This window comes from Gymnogyps californianus, chromosome 29 (assembly GCF_018139145.2).
Source record: "Gymnogyps californianus isolate 813 chromosome 29, ASM1813914v2, whole genome shotgun sequence".
NCBI classification, from domain to species: domain Eukaryota; kingdom Metazoa; phylum Chordata; class Aves; order Accipitriformes; family Cathartidae; genus Gymnogyps; species Gymnogyps californianus.
Genome location: NC_059499.1, coordinates 2,517,786 through 2,532,870, shown reverse-complemented (window position 1 = coordinate 2,532,870; position 15,085 = coordinate 2,517,786). Strand labels below are relative to the sequence as shown.

General features: G+C 57.1%; 3 protein-coding genes across 4 annotated transcripts; all 3 read left to right on the top strand.

Moving 5' to 3' along the window:
* The first annotated feature begins 1,779 nt into the window (after positions 1-1,779).
* CTSK (cathepsin K) lies at positions 1,780-4,815 on the top strand. Its single transcript, XM_050912443.1, has 8 exons — positions 1,780-1,862; positions 2,632-2,758; positions 2,943-3,065; positions 3,186-3,341; positions 3,412-3,630; positions 3,729-3,894; positions 4,019-4,124; positions 4,215-4,815. The coding sequence occupies exons 1-8, from the start codon at positions 1,855-1,857 to the stop codon at positions 4,312-4,314; spliced, it is 1,005 nt and encodes a 334-aa protein (XP_050768400.1). The 5' UTR covers positions 1,780-1,854; the 3' UTR covers positions 4,315-4,815.
* A 1,196-nt stretch (positions 4,816-6,011) lies between these two features.
* CTSS (cathepsin S) lies at positions 6,012-9,035 on the top strand. 2 transcript variants are annotated; one of them, XM_050912445.1, is made up of 7 exons: positions 6,012-6,139; positions 6,375-6,497; positions 6,723-6,872; positions 6,949-7,173; positions 7,379-7,544; positions 7,764-7,866; positions 8,936-9,035. In XM_050912445.1, exons 1-7 carry the CDS (start codon positions 6,014-6,016, stop codon positions 9,033-9,035), a joined length of 993 nt encoding a protein of 330 aa, XP_050768402.1. In that variant the 5' UTR covers positions 6,012-6,013. The 2 variants fall into 2 exon arrangements, with proteins under 2 accessions (XP_050768402.1, XP_050768403.1); XM_050912446.1 differs by lacking the exon at positions 6,723-6,872.
* A 1,155-nt stretch (positions 9,036-10,190) lies between these two features.
* Positions 10,191-15,085, top strand: LOC127027058 (cathepsin S-like). Its single transcript, XM_050912444.1, has 8 exons — positions 10,191-10,253; positions 10,934-11,144; positions 11,379-11,501; positions 12,067-12,216; positions 12,290-12,514; positions 13,627-13,792; positions 14,022-14,124; positions 14,612-15,085. Exons 2-8 carry the CDS (start codon positions 11,019-11,021, stop codon positions 14,709-14,711), a joined length of 993 nt encoding a protein of 330 aa, XP_050768401.1. The 5' UTR covers positions 10,191-10,253; positions 10,934-11,018; the 3' UTR covers positions 14,712-15,085.

Below are 15,085 nucleotides of genomic sequence, written 5' to 3'. Positions count from 1 at the left end.
ACCCGTTGGGAAACGCCGGCCTGGCTTTGGCGCTGGCAGCGGCGAAGGACGAGGACTGGTGAGGGGCTGGCGGGGTCTCGGCATCTGCCACCCCCCCGCCGCGGGGTCCCCGGGCCCCTCCTGTGGGCTGCGGGAGGGGCTGGCGTGTGGTGCTGTTGCGGGGAGGTGGGACAGAGCCGGGGGGAGGCTAGTCCCCTTCCCATCCCGTTTTGATAACTGTATTATTTTTCAATAATGTGAGGGGGGGTTATTTTATCGTACAATCGCTTGGGGCGGGCAGGAGCCAAACCTGCTCCTCGGGGGGCCTTGTTTTGGGCCCGGGGCTCCCTCTTGTTGCAGGACTTGCAGATGATTATACGTAGCAGAGATTTTACAACAAGATATTTTCCCTTTTTCAAAGCTCTGTCTCGTTTCTGCCTCCCCCCGTGCTGCGGCCGTGGTCACAACGGTGTTGCCCTGAATCCCCGTCCTTGGCCTTGCCGCGATGCTGGGGCAGCAGAGACGGGATGGGCCCCGGGTGCTGCCTTTCCCGCGAGCTCCCTCCCTTCTTCCCCCTCTTAATTACTTGCAGTCGTGGGCTGGAGCCTGTTAGCAGTCCCTCGTGATCTCCGCGTTCGTGGATCGTCGTGTTCTCCCCGAGCCCTGCAGCCGGAGCGGGGATACAGCCCAGTGCCCCTACTTCAGCCTCACCTCCCCGCTGCCTCTGATCTACCTCTGGCCCCGTCTGTGAGGAGTGTGGCCCCCTAAAATGCTCGGCTCTCCGCCGTTTGGTCCCCGTGCGGGTGGCCTCGTCGCTTGGTCATGCGCGGCCGAGTCAGGGCCCCGTGCTCGGGGCGATGAGTCCGCGGCGGAGCCCCGGGCTGACTCAGCCACCCCCTTTCTCAGCAGCCGGGGAGGGTGAGCTCGCGTGTGGGGTGCGGGTCCCTCTCCCTGGGGACCCCGCGGTGATGGGGTGACGTGGGTGTAGTTTAGAGGTGGCTCCAGCCTGCATCCGTGCCTCGGTGCTGCTCCCATCCCCTTAACTCTGCCCCTTGCTCCCCGGGACGCTCCATCCTCGTACCCTCGGCTGGATGATGACGATGTCCTCGGCGTGGCATGCCTGGGACAGGGGACTAACGCCACCCGGTCACACCGGGACCTTCCGGGCAGTGAACAAGGTTTTCTGACTCGTCCCGGCGGGAGCCGCGTGACGAGGTGCCAGTCACCGCAGAAAGCACCGTCTGGCCCCGCTTCCCCGTGGCCTTGCTGCCTGGGGTCAGGGAGGAGCCTGGGCCCCCAGAACTGGGCACGGGGGGTGGCCGGGGAAGCAGTGCTGGGCTGGGGACATTAAGGGACAGAGATGAGGTCCTGTCCTCTGCTCCAGATGTCACGCAACGACCCTGAGTTGCTGGGGAGGGTCTAATCCTGCCGTGTAGTGCCTCTCCTGAAGCAAGTGGGTGCTCGGCCCTCCCTGGGGTGCTGGGGAGGATCGTGGGTCTCCCGGGAACACAAGCGGCTCCTCTACCGTGGGGCAGGAGGGCGACCCTGGGACGAGGAGGTGTCCCCAGGGCGGGATGCTGGGGCCAGAGGACATCCCCGGGGCAGGAGGCTGTCCCCGGGGCAGGATCCCGAGCCGCTGGCCCCTGAGCCGGGGCTGACTCAGCTCTGTGCCGCAGCATCACGTGGAGCCGGGAGGGAGCCGGGGCTGCATCCCCCCGCGTCTCCTCCTTCCCTCCAACCCTGTGCAAAACCGAGCGATTGCCAAAATTTTCCAGCTGCCTCTTAGCTTCCTCAATCCAGCGGCATAAAAGAGCTGCGGACGCGGCACCCGCATCCCCCGGTCCCAGGCTGCGCCGTCCTCCCACCGACAGCACGATGCTGGGGTAAGCGGCGTGGGAGAGGGTCCCACGGGTGGACGGGAGACCCACCGAGGCATTGCTGGGGCAGTCGGGTGGCTTTTTCCCCCAGGGAAATGGACCCCAGTGGGAGTGGGGGGGAAATAGGGTCCCGTGTGGCAGCGTCGGGAGCCTTAGAGGCGCAAACGGGGAAACTGAGGCACGGAGCATCAAGCGGGGCTGTGGGCTGCAGGCTCGGGCTGGCGTCCCCATCCCTGCTCTGCCCCGGGGGTCTGGTGAGAAAGCAGATGCCGGGGGTGAGTGGGTAAAGCAAAGGAGGGGCAGGATGCCTGGGTGTCCCCCCCCTGCCTGCCCCCCCTGCTCCGTGCGCCCCCAAAATTCAGTTTCCCCATAGCTTGGGGCTGCCGGAAAGGCGCCAGCGGCGCGGTAATGGGAACCAGCTGTCCCGGCTCATGTGATGCCTGCGCCCGGCCAGCACTGCCCGCGGCGGGGTCCCGGCCCCAAAACAGGGGTGGGCAGGGGGTGCTGGCTCCCATGGGCTGTTAGTGGGGTGGGTGCAGGGTTCTGGTCACCCCCAGGGTGGGTGTGGGGCCCCAGTCCCACAATAATGCTCAATAATGGGGTGCATAGGGTCCCCCATGGCCTGGAAACGGGATGGACGCAGGGTCCTGGCCCCTATAGCCCGGCGCTGGGGTGGGCACGAGGTCCCAGTCCCCTGTAGCCGACACGGCCGTGGGCGCGGGGTCCTGTCCCCCATCCAGCCCTCCCGGGCTCAGTCTCTGTCCCCGCTCCCCAGGATGTGGTGGCCCACGCTGCTGGCCCTGCTGGTCCCGGCGGCGGTGGCCCAGCTGCACCCCGAGCGGGAGCTGGACACCCAGTGGGACCTGTGGAAGAAAACCTATCGCAAGCAGTACAACGGTGAGGTACGGCAGAGCCGCGCAGGAGGGGACCGGCCCCTGCGGGATTACTGGGGGGGAGCTGGGGACCACCCTGGTGATGTCCCCATGGGGCTGGGGCTGGTGTCCCTGCGGGTGTCCCCACGGTGGTGGTGGGGGGGGGACACGGGCAGGACCCCTCCGCCCAGCGCCGTCTCACCCCGTGGTGCAGGCGGACGAGGTGGCGCGGAGGCTGATCTGGGAGAAGAACCTCAAGTACATCAACACCCACAACCTGGAGCACGCGCTGGGCGTCCACACCTTCGAGCTGGCCATGAACCACCTGGGTGACATGGTGAGTGTTGCCCCGGGGGGGACGGTTATGGGGTGGGAGAGAGGGAACTGAGCACCCTTGGGTGCTGCTCTGCCCAGCAGCCTCGGGGCTGCACCCATCCACTCCGGGCTCCTTCCCCAGACCAGCGAGGAGGTGGTGAGGATGATGACGGGCTTGAAGGTGCCCCGTGGCCGCCCACGTCACAACGACACGCTCTACGTCCCCGACTGGACCGAGAGGGCCCCGGCTGCCGTGGACTGGAGGAGAAAAGGCTACGTGACGCCTGTCAAGAACCAGGTAAGCAGGGTGCTCCCGGGGGTGCCCGGAGCGGGGTGGCACCCCGGTGTCACCCATCGTGTCCCCACAGGGCCAGTGCGGCTCCTGCTGGGCTTTCAGCTCGGTGGGCGCGCTGGAGGGGCAGCTGAAGCGGAAGACGGGGAAGCTGCTCTCCCTCAGCCCCCAAAACCTGGTGGATTGCGTGGCCAACAACGACGGCTGCGGCGGCGGCTACATGACCAACGCCTTCGAGTACGTCCGGCAGAACCGCGGCATCGACTCGGAGGATGCCTACCCTTACATCGGCCAGGTCTGGGGCTGGGAGGGGGGGTAAGGTCTCCGTCTGCTCCCCCTGCCCCGACTGCCCTCCCGTCCCCTTCTCACCTTGACCTTGCTGGTCCCACGCAGGACGAGAGCTGCATGTACAGCCCCACCGGGAAGGCCGCCAAGTGCCGCGGCTACCGGGAAATCCCCGAAGGGAACGAGAAGGCTTTGAAGAGGGCCGTGGCCAGGATCGGACCCGTCTCCGTGGGCATTGACGCCAGCCTGCCCTCCTTCCAGTTCTACAGCCGGGGTGAGGGGCTGGCGGCGGGGGGACAGGACCCCCTCTGGTGTCCACTGGCTGCGGGGCAGCTCGGGGAAACTGAGGCACAGCTGGGTGGCTTATCCGGAGAGTAACCGTCCCTCCTGTCCCCCAGGCGTGTACTACGACGAGAGCTGCAATGCCGAAAACATCAACCACGCGGTGCTGGCGGTGGGCTACGGCACGCAGAAGGGCACCAAGCACTGGATCATCAAGAACAGGTACGGCAGGACAGCAGGGCTGCTTTTCACCGGGTCGGGGTTTGCCGGCGGCTCTGCCGGCGGCTCAGGCTCTGCCTTTCCTCCCCACAGCTGGGGCGAGGAGTGGGGCAACAAGGGCTACGTCCTCCTGGCGCGCAACATGAACAACGCCTGCGGCATCGCCAACCTCGCCAGCTTCCCCAAGATGTGAGCGCTCCCGGCGCGCTCCCTTCCCGCGCCGCGTCCAGCCGCCCTCCCTGCTTCCCTGTGTTCAAACTCGGCCTTTTCGCTCCCAATCTCCGAAGCTGATGTCGCTCCGGGGGGGAATCTCTGCCTCTCCGTGAGAAATCTCCCCCAGGAGAGGGGAGAGACCCCCCCAGCTGTGGGTGAACGGTGCGATGAGCTCCCCCCAACTCTGTTTTCCTGGGACTCCTTTGCCATGCCGGCACCGTGTGTGCCGGGTTCTGCCTTCCCGCGGCCGCAGACACTCGGGGCCGGGCTTGGCCGGCTCCAGAGAGTCTGATCCGTCCGGAGATGCTTGCGCAAACAGGTCCGGCGCCGGCCTCTGCCTCTGGGGATGCGGATGCACGGGGAAATCCCGTGCAGGTGGAATATCCCCATGGAGAGCGCGGATCTGTCTCCCCTCACCCTGCATCCCAGTGGGGGCTGCAGAGAATGATACGACTTTATTTTTAAAATAAACACCGTTGGGAAGAAACGCTCGGGCTGGTTTGTTCTGTGCTGTCCTGACCCCGTGGCGGGAAGGGGCTGCAGTGGTGGAAAAGTCCTTCCCTTTCCCAAGGGGACAGGAACCCACGGCAAAACATGGCCGGCTCTGGAGCGAAGCGGGGAGAAAAGACGCTGCTGGGGTCTTTTTGCAAAATCCCAGCTGGTTTTGCAGGGCCCCTGAAACCGGCTGAAGAAATACGGGGGGGGATTAAGGAGGAAGAAAGTAGAGCAGTAAATAAAGAGCTGGTGTGGGCTGCAGCGCCGTGGCTTTGGGGCAAACGTTTGTGCCAGGGCTGGGTGGCGTTTGGCAGCCAAACCCCGTGTCTCCCCCAAATCCAAGTGTTCTTTTTAATGAAACAGATTGAAAAATGACTGCAGCAAAGCTCAAGGCAAGCCCTAACAGGATGGGAAGGTGATTAAAAGGTCACGCAAAAGAAATTTAGACACTTTAAAATAAGTTTCTTTCTCCCACTCACACCCACGCACCAAGACGTGGGTGGCAAATGCCCCGGCCGGGTGATGGAGAGGATGAGGGATGCTGGTTAATTTGTCGGGGCCTGCCGGGATGCGCCGTCAGGGCGGTTTGACACCAGAACGCTGTGAAAAGAAAGTGAAATCGGAGCATTTCCTCGTTTGCTGGCTCCCGGCTGCAGCAAGCGGAGGGACCTCCTCGCACTCCCGTGCTGTCCCAGGCCCCTCGCACCCGTCCCGAGGCCGAGCCGGGCTCCGTGGGAAGCTGCACCGTGGCCGGGCAGGCAGGTGAGAGATCTCCCTGGGGTGATTTTTGGCTGGAGAACGTGGAGAAACCGTCCCTTTGCGCTCGCCGGGGGGACAAAGTTCATCTCTACCTCCTTGGCGTGCCCCCCTCGACTGCTCCTTTTCCTCGAGAGCTGCTGCAGCAACGGAGACGGAAAAGTTGGCAGAGGAAACACTCGGGGCTGCGCGAAGTTTCCTTAGAAGAGATTTTCTTGGGGGGGGTGGCACCGCAGGTGTGCGTGCGGGAAGGGGCTGGCCCTGTGTCACGGTTGCACCGGGGCCACGGAGCATGGCTGTGTGACCGGAGACAGCTCCTAGCCAAGGAAAAGGGTGCTAAGGGGATGGGGGTGGGTTTGGGAATCGGTGGGGAAGGAAAACCCCCAGGTTGGGGTCTGGCACTGCCTCCCCGGTCCCAGCTGAGCGGGATGAAGCTGCTGGCTTCCATCGCCTTCCTGGCCACGCTGGCGGTGGCACTGGGACACCCCGACCCCGCGCTGGACTGGCACTGGCAGCTCTGGAAGAAAACCTACGGCAAGGAGTACCGTCATGAGGTAGGGGCGTCTTGGGGGGGTGGAGGTGGCTCGGGGTGCTGACGTGGTGGGTGCTGCTCCGGTATGACCATCCGTTGCATCACGCAGCGGGGAGAAGAGCCGACAGCGCTGCGAAGCACTGCTGGTTCCCAGGGGCGGTTCGGCAGGGGCTCCCGACGACCTTTTGTGGGATAAAATGGGGCGAAATGGCTGCGGGGGCTGTTGCTACACACAACGAAGCTGCGTTTGATTTCAGAAAGAGGAAGGGGACCGGCGCGCGACATGGGAGAGGAACCTGCGACTGGTGACGCTGCATAATCTGGAGCACTCCCTGGGGCTGCACTCCTACGAGCTGGGCATGAACCACCTGGGAGACATGGTAGGTGCCGGCTGCGCCGCGAGGCTCAAGCATGGAGTCACGCGTTTGGTCGAGGGGGATGAAATGCACTGTGTTGGCGATGTCGCAGCTACATGCGTCAGTCCGCGGAGGCTGCAAGGCCAAACCTGGTCCTTTCGGTGGGGTGGGATGTGTGGATAGATCCGCTCTCCTTGTGCAAAGTAAACCTCAGCACGTCGCGAACGCCTCTGTGCTCCTTCCCACCAGACCAGCGAGGAAGTGGTGGCTTTGTTAACTGGGCTGAACGTTGCTCCTCGGCCAAACCGGACCTCCACGTACCGACCGCAGCCTGGCAGCAAAGTCCCGGACACGGTGGACTGGAGGGAGAAGGGATGCGTCACGAATGTGAAGAACCAGGTTTGAAGCTCTCTCTGCACCTCCCCATATCTTGGTCCCGTGGGGCAGCGTCTGAGCATCTCTGGGGCTTTTGCAGGGCGCCTGTGGGTCGTGCTGGGCGTTCAGCGCCGTGGGAGCCCTCGAAGCCCAGGTGAAGCTGAAGACGGGGGAGCTGGTGTCCCTGAGCGCCCAGAACCTCGTTGACTGCTCCAGGCGCTATGGGAACAAAGGCTGCGGTGGCGGATGGAAAAACAAAGCTTTCCAGTACATCATCGACAACCAAGGGATTGACTCGGATGCATCCTACCCCTACACGGCTCAGGTAGGCATCAGCCCTGGGCAACGCTTAGGCTGGCTGAGCTTAAAATGGAGGAATTAATAGTCCTGTGGCTCCAGAGGAAACCGACTTTGGAAAACCATGGTGTTGTCTGTCTTTAATGCCGCAAGCATCAGTTCTGACTCGCATAACGCAGAGCAGGGCTCTCTGCAGGATCTGACGCGTTTTCCCCCTTGCCTTTGTTTGCCAGGACAGCACGTGCCGCTACAACCCAGCGGCGCGGGCAGCCACGTGTTCCAGGTACGTCGAGCTGCCGCACGGCGACGAAGCCGCGCTGAAGGATGCTGTCGCCAACGTGGGGCCCATCTCGGTCAGCATCGATGCCAGTCAGCCTACCTTCTTCTTGTACAAATCTGGTGGGTCTTCCAGGGGATCAAGAGAAAAGGCTGCGCTTTCCTTCCCATGACCCAACTTCCCTAAATATAAATTATTTCAGCTTTGACTTGAATTTAGCTTATGTTGCCCTCGTTCTTGGCGACGGGCATTGGCGACACCTCCCAAAGAGTGAATTTAATTCCCGTTTGGGCAATGACTTAGGGCAAGTTGTCCAAAGGCTGTTTCCAAACGTCTTCCAGGTATCTACCATGACCCGAGCTGCTCTCAGGTGGTGAATCACGCCGTGCTCGTCATCGGCTACGGCTCTTCCGATGGGGAGGACTACTGGCTCGTGAAAAACAGGTACAGCAAACCCAGTCGCTGAGCAGCTTTTCCTTTCAGCCTCCGCTCCGAGGGGCACCCTGAAGGTTTCGAGGATGTGCCAGCAACGCGCTTTTCAATGCCCCTCAGCTTTCTTTAGGGATGTTTAGGGCTCAGCTCCGTCACAACCACGGTGTAAAGGGCCCTTGATTAAGCCCTATAAACCCAAATTGACGTATGCCACCTAAAACGCTCCTGCCTGACTCCTCGGTGCTGGCTCAAAAAATGGGATTTCAGCTCTGTGGGAAACTCCAGGGTTTCCAGTGTTCCTGGGCGCTGAGTCAGCGCAAAGGGCTGGTGCTTCTCGGAGAGAGAAACCGAGCTGGTTTGATTTGGGGACACGCCGGCGAACCCCCTCCTTTGGCCAATTTGGAGGCACAGCCTCAAGGATCATTGCAGCCGGGCTGCCCCTTGCCTCAAAATGTATTTGTGAACGTGTTTTTCGCTGTTTAAAATGCAGAACAAGAAGAAAGTGTTGAAATTGGAGAGTGCTGCTCGGACAGACACATCTCTGGGGAAAAAAACAAACCTGCGATGTCAGCAAAGCCGCATTCACCAACCGAACACCATTATCTTTTTAAAAAACAACAACAAAAAAACCCCAACTGTGGGCAGTTCTGTCAACAAAGCTCCCTTATCCTCATGTCAGAGCTGGGCTAAAACCCACCAGTTTCCTCCTCTCTCATCTCTGGCCTTAGTAGGATTTAAAAAAAAAAAAAAAAAAAAGGCATTTTTAATATACAAAACTAATTCATACACCTTTGGTATTTCCCTGGTGGTTTTGACTCATCCCAGCACATAGAAAAGAAGTGATTTTCCTCTGCCTCCCCCTTAGAAGAGTTTGTGGCAGCACAATTTGGCAGGGAAGCAGTCAGGAGGTTCAGCCTTTTTGGCCAAAAGATGCAAATTTGGCTATTCCTGTGGCTGCTGAGGAGGAAGCACGAGTTGAAAAAAAAGGGGTGGGGAGAGAAAAAAGTGGGGCTGAGGGGCAGTACGGAAGGAGGCAGTTACCTCCCGTTGCCTAATTTTTGCTTCTTTCTTCTTCCAAAAGTTGGGGCGTGCATTTTGGTGACCAGGGCTATATCCGGATGGCGAGGAACCGTGGAAACCACTGCGGGATTGCCAGCTACGGTGCTTACCCCCAGATCTAGAGGGGTTCCCTGCTTTTGGGAGAAGCTCTTGAGATGCCACCGCTCGCCCTGCTGATCTCGAGCGTGCCTGGCTCTACTCCAACCTCCCCTTCTTGAGGAAGCCCGTTGCGTTTCCACAGATAGGCAGTAGGAATCGGGAGCGATCGCAGTTGGTTTGTTCAAGCGTCTCATCGAGTATGACCATCTCATTCACCCTCCCCAGGAACTTTTCCACTAATAACGGATAATCTGTTGGGAATTATTTCACTTCTTGAGGTGGAAGGCTCTCTGTTGTCATTGCTAACTCTTGCAATCTCCGGCAGCTTTTTAGAAAATGACTCAGCTGCATCTTCAAAGCTCTTCAGACACTGTTTTGCTTCCTCCTGCTCCTCTCTTAGAAGATGGTTTCTTGCAGCCATTTTATGTCCAAGGGTGCTTCGTAGTGGTGAGAAATGCATGCTCCTGCCTGGTTGTCCTTCGTGGGAACCCAGAGGATGCCCTGAGAGGAGGCTGGAGCGTGATTTCCAGGCAGCTGGAGACTTTGCTGACTGTGTTTTCAGCCTGACTGCAATGTAATGTGCATTAAATGCATCTCCTGCTGTCCGTGTGGCGCCGAGGCTGGCCAGCTCAGCTCCATCCCATGACTGTATTTAAACCGTGTCTTCCCCTCTGTGCTACCCCACAGAAAAGTGAATAAATGTGATTTTTTTCGAAGAGCTGGCTTTGGTCTGGTTGGTACGCTGCTGCGGTGAGATGGGAGCTCAGCTCCACCCAGTTCAAACCAGTAGCAAGGCTCCGTGCTTGACCTCATCCTGTCTCTTAGCTCAGCACCAAGTCACAAAAATGCAGAAATCCAGTCAGAGGAGTGTGACCCCTGCTCCTGCCCGCTGGCCCCATAAGCCACATAAACCACCGTGAGAGCCTTGCCGTTAATTTTTGGGGTGCTGGAAAAAGGAAACGTTCTCATCTGCCATCATTTTCTGACGGTATCGAGGGTCCTGCTTCAAATAACCCCGTGACCTGCACGGCAAGCCCAGTTCCCAGCTAAGCGAAAATGAAATCAGAGCATTTCCTCATTTCCTGACTCGTGATTTGTCCGACGAGCTGCCGCTGCCGTGTGCCAGAGGACCTGGGCGTCCCGGCGCTGAGGACGCGTGGGATTCGTCCCCGGCATCCCCCCTACCCGCACGCTGCCGGGGAGCTGAGGATCGGTACCGCCACCCGAGGAAGCCTTTTCAGGTACGTTGGGTGCTTTTGTATTTTAACACCCCTCTGGGAGGACTGAACTTTGAGGAAGTAAAACCGAAGAGACAATATTTTTATGTTGACTCTGACTCCGTCTTCTCTCTAATCTCCTCCAAGCCCTCTCTGGGTAGTTGAATTGCACGTGGTAACCCATCCTCAGGAGCTGGTGAACGTTGGTTGGATAAAAATAGGATTTTTTTATTTTAATTTTTTTTTTTTTTTTTTTGCTTTTTAAGGTGCTGGAAAACACAGGTTTGTCAAAACAGCTGCTTGACCCGGCGATGTGTAAACCTCCTTTGGGGAGGGTTTCTCGGGCAGGGTGGAACTGTGAGACGAGGCGCATGTCTGGATGTGTCCGCATGTGTCTGGATGTGTCCGGATGTGTCCCTGCGTGTCGGTGTCCGCACGGGCAGGGGTTGGGTCCAGCAGACTTTTCCCCCCGAGGGAAGTTCCGGAATCCTGGATGGGATTTCTCTTCCCATCTCGCAGGGGTTGGGGGTACACAGCAGCGAGAGGGGCCGTCAGTGCCGCCGTGGGGTGCTTGTCTGGGCAGGCAGGACAGGAGCTGTCGGCATCACCCGGTGTAGAAACCCAGTGAAGGGCATGCCAGGGAGTCCAGGTCAGGGATGTCATCACCATTCTGCCTCCCTTACCAAACCGGATTTGTCACTAAGGGGTCAAGCACAGCTCCAGCCCTGAGCCCTCGGCTCCCAGCGTGCGTGCCGTGTCGCTCCGACTCTCCGGTCCCAGCTGAGCGGGATGAAGCTGCTGGCTTCCATCGCCTTCCTGGCCACGCTGGCGGTGGCACTGGGACACCCCGACCCCGCGCTGGACTGGCACTGGCAGCTCTGGAAGAAAACCTACGGCAAGGAGTACCGTCATGAGGTAGGGGCGTCTTGGGGGGTGGAGGTGGCTCGGGGTGCTGACGTGGTGGGTGCTGCTCCGGTATGACCATCCGTTGCATCACGCAGCGGGGAGAAGAGCCGACAGCGCTGCGAAGCACTGCTGGTTCCCAGGGGCGGTTCGGCAGGGGCTCCCGACGACCTTTTGTGGGATAAAATGGGGCGAAATGGCTGCGGGGGCTGTTGCTACGCACGACGAAGCTGCGTTTGATTTCAGAAAGAGGAAGGGGACCGGCGCGCGACATGGGAGAGGAACCTGCGACTGGTGACGCTGCATAATCTGGAGCACTCCCTGGGGCTGCACTCCTACGAGCTGGGCATGAACCACCTGGGAGACATGGTAGGTGCCGGCCGCGGTGCTGAGAAGGGGCTTGTCTTTGTCTCTAATTACCTGAGAGGTTGATTTAACAAGGAATAGCAGTGGGTCAGGGATGGAAAAACTCCCAACAACCCTTCTCAGCCCATCCTCTTCTTGTGGACTCCAGCAACCGTGGACAAACTGCTCAGACATTCCTGTGTTCAACCTACCGGCATGAGGCAATCTGGCGTGAGGAAATAACTCCTTCTTAATGCAGCATTTGGGGTGCGTGGACCTGGTCCTGGTCATTATATACATTTGCAAACAATCCCTCTTCAATGTCCCAAGGCTGTAGTGTTGTTTAATGAAACGTACCAGCTTCTAGGGATTTTTGGTGCTGGAGTTAAGCTTTGTATTTTCTTTTTCTTGCCCTTTCCAATCAACGGCTAGGAATTACAAGTAAAAAATAAAAAAGCCAAGGACTCCACAAACCTAACTCTTGCTGCTCAGACCGTTCAAGGGAAATCCCCCTCCACTTCCAACACACCCACTGTAAGACTTATCAGAGACAAGGACATCATGAGCCAGCGTTTTCTTTTCCCACCAGACCAGCGAGGAAGTGGCGGCTTTGTTAACTGGGCTGAACGTTGCTCCTCGGCCAAATCGGACCTCCACGTACCGACCGCAGCCTGGCAGCAAAGTCCCGGACACGGTGGACTGGAGGGAGAAGGGATGCGTCACCGATGTGAAGAATCAGGTGCGAAGCTCTCTTTGTGCCTCTTCATGTCTCGGTCCCGTGCTCGGTCTGAGCATCTCTGGGGCTTTTGCAGGGGGCCTGTGGGTCGTGCTGGGCGTTCAGCGCCGTGGGAGCCCTCGAAGCCCAGGTGAAGCTGAAGACGGGGGAGCTGGTGTCCCTGAGCGTCCAGAACCTCGTTGACTGCTCCATGATGTATGGGAACAAAGGCTGCAGCGGAGGTTTCATGACCAGTGCTTTCCAGTACATCATCGACAACCAAGGGATTGACTCGGATGCGTCCTACCCCTACACGGCTCAGGTAGGCATCAGCCCTAGACAGCACCTGAAATCTGCAGAAAAACACGTGAGCATGGAAGCAACACGGCCATTCGTTCTGCTCTCCGGCGCAGACACCCTTCTCCTCTCCCACTGATTTCCCTCTGTCTTGGTTTCTACCAGTCTCGTGTCATCTTCTCAGCCTTTGCAGCTGATTCTTTCAGACCCGGGGAAGGGACCTTTAGACTTTTTTTTTCTCATAGGTGAATGACTGGACTGGGAGCCAGAATTTCTACATGTTTATTTCTGTCCTACATAAATCATGAGGCAACATACTACACAGAAGGGAAAAATGGGACAGGAGTCCTGGCTCCTCTTCTCAGCTCTCCGTATTATTCCATCTTCTGTAGCTGAAAAATGGGATATCGATATTTCTGCCATTTCAGCGGGCAGAGGTTTCTGGTGAACAATGTTCATACAATTGTTTTTTTAAAAGTTCCCTGTAATAGATGCTGTATCACTGCTGCAAGGTCATAAGGAAAGAGCCATAAGAAAATAAAGATCCTAATGCTGAGAGTCTTGATGGCCAGAGACAAGAGATGCCCTGAAATGACCTGGTGTCTTGAAAACATGGCCTATGGAAACAGGTCAAAGTAACAGCAGCTCAGTCCAAGAAAGGAAAGTGGAATACAAGTCTTCAAACGTGCATAAGGCAGATACAGAGACAAAAGGTGCTGTCCTCTGTGTCCAGAGGGAGAATGAGAAGCCATGGGCTTAATTTACAACAGAAAAAATTTAGGTTCAACGTGAGGAGGAGCCTTCTGATGGGAAGGATGAGGAAGCAAGGACAGTTTCTCTAGGGAAGTGGTAGAAGTCTTGTTGTCGGAGGTTTCTAGAAAAAAGGCAGAGAATTCTGTTGAAATGGTTTGGCTGCCCTTGCTGTGGGGAAGTGAGCTGGACAAGATGGTCTCTTCAGGTCCTTCCAGCCATCTTTTCTGTAGTCCTGTGTATAGAAACATGCTGGTCAAAGAAAAGCGAAGAACGGGGTAGCACAGGGTAAAAGAGGGCTGATAGAAAACACGTACCTGAAAGTCTTGAGATGTTCCTGGTGGATTCTTCACGCTCCTTTTCTCAACTCCCCCTTGTTCCTACCAGAATGGGACATGTCAATACAGTGCTTCCACACGAGCCGCCACTTGCTCCAAGTACGTTGAGCTCCCATACGCCGATGAAGCAGCCCTGAAAGATGCTGTAGCCAACATCGGACCGGTCTCTGTCGCCATTGATGCCACCCAGCCCACCTTCTTCTTGTACAGGTCAGGTATGTCCTTTTACCCTGGAGATCTTCTTCACAGTCTTCGGTGTCTTTCTGCATGTAAAGCTTATGAAATTTGGCGGAATTTGGCAAATTGGGGCTTAATTCCTGGATGAAGGCGTCAATATGGCAAAACCTAAGACAGCAGCATTAGTGACTCTGCTGAAGGTTGACTTTGACTCAAAGACGAGGTCTTGCGGTCTGATGACGTGCTTCCAAACTCCTTTTTTTCCAGGTGTCTACGATGACCCCCGGTGCACGCAGAAGGTGAATCACGCAGTGCTCGTGATCGGCTACGGCACCCAAAATGATAAGGATTACTGGCTTGTGAAAAACAGGTAAAGGCAGGACGGTGCATCACTGAACTCTTGTTATCTATATGCTCACTATCTATAGGGATATGCTTCTCCTAGGTAACCTCCCACTGCTCAAACTGACATCCTCACAATTTTATAACGACCAATATTTATACAGATGAGAAGGAGGTCAGCTGGGTGCTTGTGCAATGGGGGTTGTTACAGAGTTGAAAGTTGGTATTGGTCCTTAAACTATTCCCTAAGGATTCATGCTTAGCCATGTCAAAGCACCTTTATGTCATCCTAGCCGTGTGAAGGAACTTTAAATGCATTTAAAATACACTTACACCCACCTTAAGTTCCCTTTATGTTGATGAGTCTTGTCATAACTTAATACGGGATTAGAAATCCCACGAAGCAGTTAATGAAAACACTTCAGTGCTGTGATGTTGACAAAGCTGCCGCTTCACTTACAGAAAAAGGAATTTCATTTTTCCCATGTCTGTTTGTTTGTTTCCTGTCCCAAAAGTTGGGGCGTGCGTTTTGGTGACCAGGGCTATATCCGCATGTCAAGAAACCACGCGAACCATTGCGGGATCGCCAGTTATCCCTCTTACCCGGTAATATAGACGGACCCTGTGCTTCAGAGAGGACTCCTGAGGCTTCAGTTAAACCACTGATGCTATGCTTGCATGGATCTACTGACTTCAAGAATCATTTTCTGGCTCTGTGGGCAACATCCTTCTGTTAGGTCAGCCTGTATTACAGGCTGGGAGGATTTTGGAATACGATTTACAGGCACCTAGTGACTTCTTTCGGGGGAAAATGTTTGGGTTTTTTTCAGAGTAAAATTGCGATACCTACAGTTATAACGGAGATCACCTACGTTTTCCTCTCTCCAGTTTAGCATTGGGTACTGCTACGATGACTCAGATATCATTTTATCTTTGTGTGATGTTGATGAAATTGCAGATATTCTTTGAAAAATAAACGATCAGTTTCA